Raw genomic sequence first — 14,246 nt, forward strand, 5'->3', positions numbered from 1 at the left:
CACTGCTTACGTGGGCGGGGAGTGAGAGCATAGTTCGCCTACAGCAGGCCCAGAGATCCCATAATGATAAGGTGCTGGAAGCAGCGCAGGCATGGGAAGGCCTGGTCATGGACTTTAAGGCTGCAGCTGCGGACTCAAGTTCAGAGTCAAGCGAACATGCAGGAGATGGAGCCTCGTAAATAGTTGAGCCAATAGACAGATATAGGAGCGTGTGAGTGTATCCCCCCCCCTACAACAGTTATGTTCTTGTACACCGACATACACACGGAACCCCGTTTAACTAGTACTGATCCAATCTACTATCGTGATATGTTGCAATGTAGTAAATGACACACCAGTGGGAGTGGGTGGGTTGAGGGTGGGATGTGGGAGGGTGGGATAGTTTGATTTATTACTATATGGCTCTGCAGCACATACATACTTATAATGCAGTTGTGTACTCCAGTGATAACATGCGAATATTGGGACTACTTAGTTGTTACTTAACGGTTGGATATTACTCATCCTGACCTAATATGCCAATTGTGTTATCACATGTATTATGCTTTTACCACTGCCTACGTGAGAACGAAAGAGTACGTATTGATATATTTGATCATTATGTAAGTTGATTGTGGCGGAAAAATAATAAACAGATTTTAAAATAAAAAAAAGGGAGTAGGGGCTGCCATTGTGTCAGGCAATCTGCAGGTATTGGGGGTTGTGATCAGAGTGGTTGCGGCCTAGGTAGTTAATGTGTGTGACACAGGGGACAAGGCTCAGTGTGCCAATCAGCCTATCAATCCGCATATGTAGAGCATGAAGCGCAGAATAAAAGGAATACACCTGGTAGTCTTCTTGTTGTGGCTATGCCACAAGTCCACAAATCCCCAACTCTGTAACCAGTTTTTGAGTGCTTGGGCATTTGAGAAGACAGTCATACATGGCAGCGGAGGGAATGAATGGTCCAGGGTGACATCTAGCACACTATTAAAGCCTCCACCTAATAGTCCAGGGACTTCACTCAAACGTCACAGAACTCCGGAAAACACATACAAAAATTGCACCTGGTTTGTGGTGGGGGACCAGCAAGAAATGTCGGCCATCTAATCAGCCCTTCACAAGAACATATCTGCTCTCCGGGTCAGTGACCGTCTCGCCCAGTTTTAACGACATGCCCGGGTGCACACTGATCAAAGCCCCTCAGGCGTATGAGGAGGAATTAGTAGCAAACTTCTGACCAGGCCAGCAGCTCTGTAGCTTTGTCACTTCAGGGCATGTCAAATGGAATTACTGCAACAGAGCAACATGGACTGGAGTGACATTTAAGGTATCAGCAAATGGCATATCTACACGCATGAGTATGGATTCTGCAGACATTTCAAGTTAGCAGCTTAATGGATGAAATATGTGTTAATGCATGTGAGGGAGGGACAGGCACGGGCTATGGCCATGATTGAATGGGTGAGTGGGTAGTGGTAATGGATAGCCAGAAGGAAGGGCAAGAAAAGGGGGGACAGGCAGCATGTGTAAACCTGAAATAAGGAAGCATAATAAGATAACAATAAAAGTACCATGAATACCAGATGTGCAGTGCGCCAACTGAGAGCACGCCCAAACCAATCTGAAGCGAACATTTAGGAACAAATTTAAAAAAATCGTAATTACTTTCTACATAAAGTAATGGGCTAATATCAGGCAGATCAGCTGTGTCAATGTTTCATGTGGGGGAAAGAAGAGGGAGAAGGGTTAGCACAGGGCATAAAGAGAAGGAGCATAACAATTCATTTTGCCATATGGCTATACAGTACTAGAGGTTAAGTTGAGTCCTGTGTAACCATGATTCATGCTGATCATGATGGGTGAACAATAGTTAAGGCAGAGGGTAGGTCAAATAATGTCGTAGGCTGTCTGTGGAGTCACCTCTTGGGGAAGGAGGGAGGTGGACATGGAGTTCGCTCAGGAGGGCCAGGTGGCAACAGACCTCTCATCACTGAAGGATTAGGGTAGAATATCTGTAGGGCTCGAATGTCTTGTTTGATCTGTAAGGGCAGCAGTCTGGTGCAAAGCTCTGTGTCATTCTGTCATGATCTGTTCCACATCAGGCATAGACTTGGGGGCTGAAGGCCGCCGCGATTCAGCGCAACGACCGCAACCTCCAGTGCGCACCCTATTCTCAGCAGCACTGGATCTGGACTTGCAAGTGGTGTTAGGAGCGTAGGTTAGCAACCACTGCCCGACCTCAATAGGCGAGTCAAAAAAATGTTTGCTTCTGCTCGCAACTACTCTGAGATGTGCCGGAAAGAGCAGCGACGACTTTAGCTCTAGTTCGCAAAGACATTGCTTCACCACCAGAAAAGTGAAGCGTGTCTTTGGACTGCGATTGTGTAGTTGGGGTAGATCATTATTTGTACAATGTCCAATTTTATCTCAGAAAGTTTTCTCATCTTGCGCAGGATGGAGTCAAAAACCGGGAAATGTAGTAACCGGAATACTACTGGAAAAGGATTGGTTCCAGGCGGGGGCTTTCTCGCCGGGACTTGGTGTGCCCATTCAACTGTGAAATATTGTGAGATGGTGTGGGGGTGTTAGACGGACCGGGAGGGTCGGCCGAGGATAAGGGGAGAGGTCTCCAGGGAGAGCCGTCTCCAGCGATCGTACAGACAAGTAACTTCCCCCCCACAGACGGACACCACACAAGGTTAAAGTTCAACAAGACTTTATAGGCAATTCTCTAAGTTACGATGGAATGGTACAAGGAGGTCTGGACTCAGGGGTCCCCTCGATTCTGGTCTCTTGGTTCGGGAAAAGGGTAGCGGGACAGTCTTGTTACCAAAAAGATGGAAATAGCTCTCAATCCTCGAGCTCGGCGTTCTAGATGATCGGGCCGCGGCGGAGCCAGCAGGTCCCGAGATGGACGAAGGAAACGACGGTCCGCGGCGGAGCCAGCAGGTCCCGATGAAGATGATGGTTACAAACGGTCCGCGGCCACGCCAGCAGGTCCCGACGACGATGAAGGATATGAAGGTTACGAAGGTTGCGGCAGCACCAGCAGGCCAGACGATGGTGCCCAAGACAGAGCTACGGCAGCGCCAGTAGTCCGTCAAGGATGAGTTCTTCTTTACGTCTCTCGACTCCAAGATACAACTGCCTTCCTGCTCTGGAGCTGCCCCAGTTATAGGGCTGGTGTGCTTTGATGTCCGGACCCTCGCACTTGGAGGTCGGGAGGTCCGGGATGAGGGAGTCCAGACACCCAGCAGGGGGGTGGAGCCGGCGCTCGGGGAGGCGATGGGCGAGCGGCACTTGGCGGGGGAGAGCCATCGACACCTCTTTCTCCCATTGACTTGCCAAGTAGCCCGCTCACCTCCTGGGTGGATGGTGGTGCCGGGATGTCTGAGGCCTGGCCAGGCCCAGGGTTGAGGTCGATCGGGGGCCAGGCGGCCTCGTGGTGGAGTGTCCAAGATGGCGCCCCAGGATGGGCGCGAGGGCCGGCAGTGGATCGGACCCACGAGGTTGACATGCTCGAGGGCAGGGGTCCCGGAGGGGACAGAGGACGTGCAATGGTGGTGTGGGGTACTTGGGGGCCTGGACTCGGGCCTGGTTGGGCCGGGGGAGAGCGGCCCTTCATGTGGCCTGTCCAACATGGGGTTAAGCAAATCCCGCAGCCAATGCTCCAGGTATTTTATAGCTTCTTTGCCCTCTGTCTGCTCTGAGAGACCCACAATGCGAACATTGTTTCTGCTCTATCTTCCCTCAGCATCTTCAGTCGTCAGCTCCAACACATCAATACTATCCATCAGCGCCTATATTGATGAATGTGTGCATTGCACTTGCAATTGTAAGTCAGTAATATCGTGTTCCACACAAGTTGGAGGGGTATAAGATCCTGTCTATTGGCACATCCTACTTTATTGAGGATATATCTGTGATCACTTTGCCTTGAAGAATGGTGAATCCTTCGCCTGCTCATATCATGAAATAGTTTGGTAGACCAAGGCAAAGAGGAATAAAATCAAAATTGTTCAGAAAATTCCATTTAGTGATATTTGGTAATCCATTTATTGGTTCCAAATCTCATATTCAAAAACCAATTCTTAGAAGTCAGAATCACTTATACTAAATCAAATCAGCCAACACGTGTTTTGTGCCCTTCTGGCGTGCATGCCTGGGGCTTTTTCAAGGCTGATTTATCAATAGAAACATGGGTAGGACATGAATATACCTTAAACAAAAAAATGAAACTAGACCAAATATTTTTTTTAGACCAATAAAGATAAAACAAGTGACCAGAGCAATCAAACTATATTCAATTCCAATCATGACATAGTAACCATTATTATAAATAAAGTGAAAATAGTAAATGAATAAGGGAAAGTATGAAATCATAAACAAATAATTATATGATAAAGATGATTATATAAGAATAATTAAAGAAGTGTTTGACACCCATGACCACAAATATGTACACTAGAATCCATTTTTCACCAATCCAAAGTAATTACAATACAATTTTAGACATGGTAGGGTATAGAGTAATTTCATTCAAGAAAATTAAGAGTGTGAATAGAATTTGTGTGTCCCGGAGGAAACATATAGAAACAATAATATTTTGTTATATGAAAATAAATATAAAAATATATTCCACCAAGTTAATATATTAGTAAGCATATAAGATAAGAAGGGGGAGGAAGGACAGTGATCGCAGTCCCAGTGACACATATATAAAGGCACCAGAAAGACGGTACCATGTAATATTGTGTTTTACTGTGTCTACCCTGTCCACAAGTGACTAGGATCCAGGTACTACTTCCCTGTGCACCACCTAACTCCCACAGCAGGAGCAGCCACTCAATGATGCCCAGGAGCCGCAGTGTCAGCTGAAGCAGTGCATACAAGTTCAAGTGCTTGGTACAGAAGCCTGGGTCCAAACCAACCTCTGTGCCCCCACCTCCAGTAGTGGCAGCCGCAGTGGCACCCCAGCATCCCAAAGGAGCACTGGCAGTCCGCTATACTCAAGCCCTCTGCCGAGACCACAGGGGGAACCAAATGTGAAGCAGGGGTACCCCACTCCCGTCAAAGGGTGTAAATACGCAGGTCACTGCTCAGCACCTTCCTAAGCCTCCAGGCCTAGTTCCAACATTACCCCTGAGCCCAAAGCAACAGTAGTAGACAGGGAGGAGACAGTCCAAAAGCCACCACAGTATGGGTGGGCTGCTCGGACGAACTCTGTCCAAGCAATCTCACCTATAGGTGCGGTGGCAGGAGCCCCAATAGCACAGGGGCTGCAGGTCAGTCTCTGTGTGCATGAGACTCCAGGTAGCAGCCCAGGAGGAAGGCCACAATAATAGGAGTCAGGGCCTGTGCTGGGGCTGAGGCATGACATGAGGCATACATTCCACCCCTTACGGCTAGGCCCAGGTCCGATTGACCTCGGGCACCTCACCACCACCACAGACATCGGGGGAAGTGTGTAGAAAAAGTGGATATAAGGCAGCAGAACAGTGGTGGCCCTGTAGTCCCCTGGCCCGCTCTTCTCACAGGGATCACTCAGATGGTAGCCTTCTTCTCTCTATTCATCATGACCAAAGTTTACTTAGTCTTCAGTAGTCTCTGAGGACCAAAGTGGGAGTGCCAGCCTAGACCCGATATGGCCCACAGACCCTTGGCAGCAGCGGCAGTCAGGGAGGAGGCAAGTTTGGATTCACTCGGCAGCAGAGGCCTGGGCCCGATCTGGCCCTCATGCCTCTGCTCTCAGCAACTCTAGTGGGAGGCAGCAGGCAGAGGAGTCAGGGCAGCGGTGCAGCAGGAAGATATCCAACCCACCAGGGCCAAGCCTGGGCACAACCCAGCCACTAGACATCTCGTCTCCACCACAGTCAGCAGCAGCGTAGAGGAGGGATAGGGCATGCGGGCGACCAGCATTCGAACACAGTTTCCCCAAGTGACAACTTTCACCTCCGCACTCATCGCGACCCTCCTTTTGGCCTGTTAGGTGTGTGTACACTACAGGGCCCAAATCGCCATCTCACTGCTCCCATCCAGCTAGCCCCAGCAATTGGCTGCACCTCCACCCCTACGCCATCATGGACTTGAGGTATGGGCAGTGGTGCGATGCCAGGAGCATCTGTGAGAGTGTTGCAGTGGGTCAGGAGTGTCTAACTGCACAGTGCTCACTGGTTCACCTCCATGCAAGTGGGCATAGGCCGCAGTCGAACTCCGCGGCAGCAAGGCGGTACACAGGAGGCAAGCCATGTGATGGCCACATGTGGCTTCAGAGGATCTCACAGAGGATCATGCAAGGCAGGTCAGGGCATTGGATGGCATCTGTAGGTTAGGATAATTGCCGGATGATGGGGAAGATCCATGGAGCCTCCTCAAAACACGACCTTGGCTCCGCTAGCCATGCCCCATTGGCCATTTCTCTGCTATGGCACATTTTTAAACCCTGAACTAACTTGCTTACTTCAATCAGCTTTCGCTCAAGACACCCACAGTGGTGAGTGTCAATATTTTCCAGCAGCCATGTCTCATAGTGTATGCTTATGTCATAACTTTTAGTCTGCACTTTTCACTGTATCTACTTCTTGGATACTACGCAAGGTGTGAAACTGCATGAGTCTCAAGATGTGAAAGAGACAATGGAAACTAGCTGTCACCCAATAATATTGCATATAGGTAGGAACTCGTCTAACTCTTTACTCTGGAGCCTGGGTGCAAGGATCAGCAGCAGGCCCAGACAGGCCGTTCCGGGCACCGGGCAATCCCCCGGTGCGCCGCAAGGGTGGTGGCCGGTTTTGGGCCCTGGGGGCCGTTTTTGTTACAGGGCCGTTTTTGCAGCATAGCTGCAAAATCGGCCCTGTAACAAAATCGGCAGAAAACCGACCCCGGCAAAGAGCTCGGTTGCACCTCCAGTGGGCTGGCCGAGCACTTTGCCAGGGCCGGTTTTGGTTCTCAGTCCGGCCCTGATCAGCAGCACATTCTGGGGCACTCTTGTTCTTTAATACACGTTTCTCACCAACCGCAAACAGAAATCTGGGCGAGCACCGGTAAACATGCATGCAAGGACGGAGGTAGATTACCGTAATTCCTTGAAGGGGTCTGCTCTGACATTTGGCGTTTCAATGGATTTCGGGAACACAGCGCCTTCTGCCCCTGAAAGACAAAAGACAAGGGGGGTAAGTGAGAGGCTAGAAGTGAGGTGTCGGGAGGTGAGAGAGGGATGGAGACCCCATGATTTGTACTATAGCAAGAGGGGGAGGGCCCTTGGAGAGAGACATGAGAGGGCAGTGAGAGATGGAGAACATGTGACCTACAGTGGAGAGAAGATGGGCTTTGGAGAGGCAGCTAGCGTGGGAGTGGGGCATGGAGAACCACTGACTTGCAGTGGAGAGAGGGAGATGGGTTGAGGGAGGCAGCTAGAAGGGGCAGTGAGAGAAGTCCCATGCTTTACAGTGGAGCGAGGGAGATAGACTTTGGAAGGGCAGCAAGAAAGAAGGAGGTCCATGATTTGTCCTGGAACAAGGGTGATTGGCCTTGGAGGGCAGCGAGAGAGGACAGTGAGACAGAGAGAACCTGCGACCAGCAATGGAGAGAGGGAGTTGGGTGGAGGGGTAGCGAGAGAGGGAGGCTCCATGATTTGTACTGGAGAGAGGAAGATGGGCTGGTGGGCATTGGGGGGCACAGTGATGGAGGGACGTCCCATGCTTTGTTGTGGAGTGAGGGAGATAGACTTTGAAGGGGCAGCGAGAGGGAGGGAGGTCCATAGTTTCCAGTGGAGAGGGGCTGTGAGAGTGGGAGGTCTCGGGGTCTGTAGTGGAGGAGGGCGAGGACTTCGGGCTGGGGCTCTGGAGTGTATAGTACAGTGAGATCCAGTGATCAGTACTGGGGACAGGGAGATGGCCTTTGGAGAGGCAGCCCAAGAGAGGGAGGTTCCACCATGTTTACTGAAGTGATGGAGAAGGGCTTAGGGAGGCAGCTAGAGGAGGAGTGCGACTGGGAAATGCCAGATTTCCGCAGGAAGGAGGGTGGGAGGCTGGAAAGCCTTGGGAAGGATACAGCATGATGCAGTGTCATGATATTCCCAGAATCCTCAAGCTTTAGATACCACCTTGCAGTTTCAGTGGGGTGGCTGCTTGTGTTCTTTATTGACCGCGATGCTGAGCATAGGGTCAGGGCTGAACTGCTGGATCTTGAAAGTCTCCTTGACCTTCATTTTTTGTTTGAATATCTTTTATTGGTTTTCACTGTACTTGTACAATACATATCATAATGCTAAACAGGGGAATTCAACTTGACATCCTGTACTCATATCAATTTGCATAGGTGAAAGCAGTGAGTCATCACAGGACATTAGTCATGTATCACATTACATCAAGCTAGAACATTCTCAAGGGCGCTGCCTGTGTAATCACATACCCCAAAAGCAATGATTATAAGTTATTTAAGGAAGGCGTTATGAGGGCTGGGGAAATACAATAAGGCCTGAGTCGTAATTTGACCGGTTAAAGAGGGTTCGTGTGGTAAAAGTGACTTTAGAGAGGGCGTGGCTGTATGGTCTTAAGAGCCGTGCTTCTCGGGTGTCGTGAGTGTTCGACAAAAGGGTCTGATTTCCTAGCCGTGTGCCTCCTGTTGCTCATAATGGAAAAATGGATACAGAGCGTGTCATCCCAGACAATGTCATTGATGGATGCTGATATTCAAAGCATCGTATCAACTAGAACAATTGTAATAGAAACGCAAATATCCTAAGATATAACATCAAAAGAAGAGAAAAAGAAAAACCAAATAGGTGTGTGGGGGTAGTCTGTCGATTTAACGCCATGATTGTGTGTCTTTGGTCCTGGGGAAGGTCAGTGCAGGAGCCGGTGGTCTAGGAAGCCCACCGTAGGTGGAAACTCCCGCCAGGGTCGTGGTCTCTTGGGAGTAGGGTTCTCAATGAGTGGGTAACAGTACTGTCACCTAGTGTAGCTGAGTTTTGCCATATATATGTGTCAGGTGCCAAGCATTCATGCAGACGCATAGACCCCCTGTCCCGCCTGCCGTCCTGGTGGGGCCCGAGGAGGACCTTCCCATTCGATTCCTCTGTTGTGACATGCTCGGTGGAAAGACTTCAGGGTATCATCCCAGCTTTGTGCAATGGGGTATTTACGCAGCCCCGCAGTCTCCTCTCTATGAAGAGGTACGCTCTCCGCCCTCGTCCAATTATCAAAAGAGCTACACCAGTGTGTTGCCTGTGGGGGTTCGCTGCGTTTCCAATGTTTGGTGATGAGCTTCTTCACCGTGATAAGCCCAAGGTCCCAGAATCTGGAAAGGACTCTATTAAGTTTTGTTCTCTTGTATAGGCCTAGTATGCATACCTCCCATGTGTGTCGCAGTTCCTCGCCCACACCCTCTGTCAGTATGTCCGTCACGGTGTGCCAGTATATCTGTAGTGTGGGGCAGGACCACAACATATGAAGTAGATCTGCACCCACAAGGGAGCACCTCGGGCACGCCGACGTTGTAACCTAGAAATACCTATTGATTTTAGCAGGTGACAGGTATGCGCAATGTATTATGTAGAGTTGGATAAGCTTGAAGCGGGAGCTGTGTGGTATGTAGATGGCACCGGCCACCACTGCCGCCCATTCCTTGTCCGTCCATGCCTTTTCCCTATCTTCCGCCCATATGTCTCGCAGGGTTTGGGAGGAGCATTGCGTGTGGGTCAGGAGAGCTTGTACCAGCCAATGAACCACGTGGGAGCCATGTCCCATGACGTGCAAATATTGTACTAATAGGTGTGTCGGTAGTTTTTCCGAGAGGTCTCCCCACCGCCGCGAAAATATATGTAAAAGTGTTGCATGCAGGAGAAACTGCCCGGCTGGAAGGCCCGTGCCTGCTGCTAGTGTCTCGAACGGAACCAAAACGCCTTCAGTATATAGGTCTCCCACTGTGTCTACTCCGGCCTGCGCCCATCGTGCTAGTGCTGCTTCCGTTACCATTCCTCCATCCCTGGGTGTAAGTCTCCTTGACCTTCATGAGTAGAGCAACACATGCCCCACAGCAAAGGTCAATGTTCAACCATATTCATGACTTTAAAAGGTAATAGAGCTTGCAACAAAGGTCCAACACACATTAGGAAAAACTGTGGAAACGTGAGGTCTTTAGCTAAAACAGCTTTATGGTCATGGCCATGTTTCCCCATTCAATGGGCTGGTGTGTGGTCATGAGCTGCTGTCACAGAGTTTAATGTACTTTATTGTGCAATGTTAACATGATTGGAAAGGGCTAGGGAGTAAAAGCGAAGGGAATAGGCCCAGAGTGACGAAAAGGGTACAGGATTTAGTTTGGCCTGAGCCTGGGATGGAATAGAGGCCTAAAAAACAAGTATTTGCAATGCAATAGGTCTTGCATGTGCGAGAGTTTGAGCTGTTGGCATCGTAAATTATAACGCCTTTTATTTATGTGTTTACAAAACCTGCAAGCGGTGCATAAACACCACTTTCAGGTTTTGTAAACACATAAATAAAGGGCACTACAATTTACAATGCAAATAGCTTAAACTCTAGGAAATGCGAGACCTTTATGGCACCTGCACTTTACCTTTCAATATCGTAAGCTAAAGCTCGCATACCACAATAGCTTCAAAAGTAAAGGAAGAGAAAAAACGTTTTTCTTCTATTTCTTTACTTTTGAAGCAACCGCGGCCCGGCGCTTCAGCTTAAGATGTTGAAACTAAAGCTGTGATTGTAACAAAAGTACGCAAATAGGAAAAAAAATGGTCGGCACATTCTTTTTCTCCCAATTTATTTACTTTTGTTACAATGGCAGTCCTTGCACTTTAGCTTTGAACATCTTGAGCAATATAATTTGATATTTATTTACTTTTAAAGCGATTGCGGCACCTCCGCTTTAGCTTAAGATGTTTAAAGCTAAAGCGCGGTGCCGCCATTGTAAAAAACACATAAACAAACATAAAAAGAATAGCATGAGGCTGCGTTCGACCAGCAAATAACAAAAGAAAAGCGTTGCCACCATTATTCTTGCAAAAGCGTTCAGTGCTGAGCAAATGGATAAAAATAAGCATTGAGGGAGAGTGTGTCCTGTCTGCAACAGTAGGCAGGACAAAGCTATTTAAAAAAATACTGCTCAGAGGCTGTAATTAAAGCCTATCAAGTAACAACACATGTAACAGTGGATGTTCTCTTGGGAGATTACAACAAGCGTAAAGGTGGTACTAAGGATAGACTACTAAACCTATTGACCAATGAAAAGCCACCATTTACAAAGGACAGGGACAGGAGCCGCTTAAAAAGATGGGTGGGAAGTGAGTGGAGCTTCATGCCCTATCCTGAATACAGCATGTCTTGAAGAGACCGCGCAAGAGTTGCCTAGGCGAGACCTAAACAGGGTAAGGGGCCATGCCATGAACAGATCTCAAGAGTAAGGCTGGAAAGATTTAGAGGCATCTCAAAGTAGTATCTTCTAAAATAATAAACATTAAAATACAGTGCTCACTGTCACCATGGCCGGCTCTAGGGCGGTGCAATCGGTGCCACCGCACCAGGCATCGAGTTGGGGTGGGGGCGTCATTTTTTAAAGTATATTAACATTTTAAAAGCACTTGCTGCAATGTTCCAGGCCTCCAGCAATTTTCAGGCATCAATTAAAACGTCAAGATAACTCCGGTGATTTATGGTGTTCCTGGAAAGAGACCAGAGGTTTGTCTAATGGAAATGTTGTCTCATCCTAAGGTAGTGCAGAGGGTTAAAATGCCTGCTGCTAAGTACGTGTACCATGCCAATCACAAAGTGCATATAACGTAAATTGACTCAGTGAGTTACTGCTTCTGTAAAAGCTCGTTTTGTTACTTGTAGTTTATAAGTCAAAATCCTAATATAGAACATAGAGCTATTCACTGTCATCAAAGAGATGCATGCAATCTGCAAGGTATATGTTGGAACTACATGTTTTTTTGCACAGTCTTTCATTAACCTAAGTTTCCCAAAAGCGTTCATTTGGGTAGAAAACTATTCTTTTTATTAAAAGAACCTCAACAATGTTTTACGCTTTCAATTCTGAATATGTGCTTTTCTAGAATAAGGGCTCTTAAAAATGTTGCCTACCCGTATCAATGACATGTCACTTCTACACTACACCTTGTAGTCCTGCCTGTTTTAACTTTTCCTATGCACTGATTATCTCTGTTCAATGTGTGTGTGATGTAAAGTGCTCTGACACCTTTCACTGGTATGAGTGGTGCTATAAAATTAAATTAATCTGGGAGACTGTGGTTATGGTGTCTTGAGGGGCACTATTAAAGGGGGCTAGTGAGGGAATCCGTGGCAGATGTGGCTATTGAGGGGGGCGCCAACAAACATTGTCACCATCTCTTGCTTCTAATTTGTATTGTGGGGTTAACAAATTAATACTGAAATTACATCTAGATTCACTTTCAAGCACAATTGCATTCCAAAGACTTTATAAATTCATATTGTAATTTCTTTACCCCTAGACAAAAGACTGATCATCGATATTCATATACAACTTGATTTCTGGTGATGCATGTGTCATTTAAATTTAAGGATCGGTCTTACATTACTCTTCAAATGGAAGCCAGGTTAGACTATGCAGCTCAATTAATAAAATCACTGTTTGTTTAGCAATTTATCAATGCAGACGAAGTCCAATTGGTATAATTCATTTGCAAGTTTTTCCAGTAATTTAAAATGATGTCAATAATAAGGATTATGTTACTTACCCAGTAAGCATCTGTTCTTGGCATGTAGAGCTGTAGATTCACATGCTTTGCATACCCCTGCAATCTAATGTTGGGTCCGGATGTTTGCAAATTGTTTTTCTTTGAAGAAGTCTTTCCAGTCACGAGGTAAGGTGACTCCTCCTTTCGGTGATAGTGCACATGGGCATTGACTCCATTGTTAGATTGTTTTCCTGCAGGAGGGTGAGAATGGAATAAGTGAGCATATCAAAGAGATGTCTTTATGTATATAATGTAAATAAGGAGAACAGCAACAACTAAAATTGACCGGGGAGGTTGGAGGGCTCATGTGAATCTACAGCTCTACATGCCAAGAACAGATGCTTACTGGGTAAGTAACATTATCCATTCGAGGCATGTGTGCAGTAGATACACATGCGTTGCATAGACTATATAGCAGTATTCTCCCAAAGCTGTGGCTAACCAGTATATGTTGCAGTTGTCTGAAAAAGTGTCTTTAGCACTGCTTGCCCTACATTGGCTTGTTGGCATGCTAATACATCTACACAATAGTGTTTGGTAAAGGTGTGTGGTGTAGACCATGTTGATACCTTACATATGTCAGCTATAGGAATGTTACCTAAAATGGCCATAGATGCCCCTATTTTGAGAGTGGAATGCGCTCTAGGGGGTATATATAAAGTTCTTTTAGCTTTTGCATAGTGAGTTTGAATGCATTTAAGAATCCATCTTGAAATGGTAGATTTAGAGATAGGATTGCTCTTGTGAGGTGGTGCAAATGCGACAAACAGTTGCTTTATTTTACGAAAATCCTTTGTCCTTACGATATAATACAATAACGCTCTTCAGACATCAAGTGTGTGGAGAACTCATTCTGCTACAGAATCAGGTTGAAGAAAGAACACAGGTAACTCAACTGATTGGTTAAGATGAAAAGCAGAAAATACTTTAGGGATGAATTTTGGGTTGGTGCGAAGAACTATATGAAGCTGAAAGAAGGGTTATTCTAATGTTAGTGCCTGAAGCTCACCACCTCTCCTTAATGAAGTGATTCCAATGAGGAAGGCAACCTTGCATGAAAGGAGCTTCAAAGGACAATTGTGTAATGGTTCAAAGGGTGGACCCATGAGTCTTGTAAGTACAATATTAAGATTCCATACCAGTGCCAGAGGTATTCTGGGTGGTATTACTCTTTTTACGCATTCCATAAAAGCTTTAATCACAGGAACTTTGAACAAAGATAAATGTTGTCTGTTTTCAGATATGCAACCACAGCTGCAAGGTGCAATTGAATAGATGTGTAAGCTGGAGGCTGGAATGAGAGTTCCCACGCTGCGGGAGCACACCAGTGATTTCATGCACCTTCGGGCACTGTGGGCTGTGATGGCGCCTCATTCGCAAGGGCACTTGGGGATTGGAGTCCCTGGTCACGGCGGCAATGCAGGAGGCTGGAATGAGGGTTCCCTGACTGCGGGAGCCCGCCAGTGATTTTATGCGCCTTCAGGCACTGTGGGCTGTAACGGTGCCTCCTGGCTCAAGGGCACTTGGG

General features: G+C 47.3%; 1 protein-coding gene across 6 annotated transcripts in view; it reads right to left on the reverse strand.

Moving 5' to 3' along the window:
* SGCD (sarcoglycan delta) overlaps positions 1–14,246 on the reverse strand; it is a 1,117,370-nt gene that overhangs the window by 203,860 nt on the left and 899,264 nt on the right. For all 6 annotated transcript variants that reach the window (XM_086931235.1, XM_086931238.1, XM_086931236.1 and 3 more), the window contains one exon: positions 7,059–7,131. In XM_086931235.1, coding sequence (XP_086787361.1) covers positions 7,059–7,131 — 73 coding nt within the window. The remainder of the gene's footprint in view (positions 1–7,058; positions 7,132–14,246) is intronic.

The sequence above is a fragment of the Lissotriton vulgaris genome, chromosome 7 (assembly GCF_964263255.1).
Source record: "Lissotriton vulgaris chromosome 7, aLisVul1.2, whole genome shotgun sequence".
Lineage (NCBI taxonomy): Eukaryota > Metazoa > Chordata > Amphibia > Caudata > Salamandridae > Lissotriton > Lissotriton vulgaris.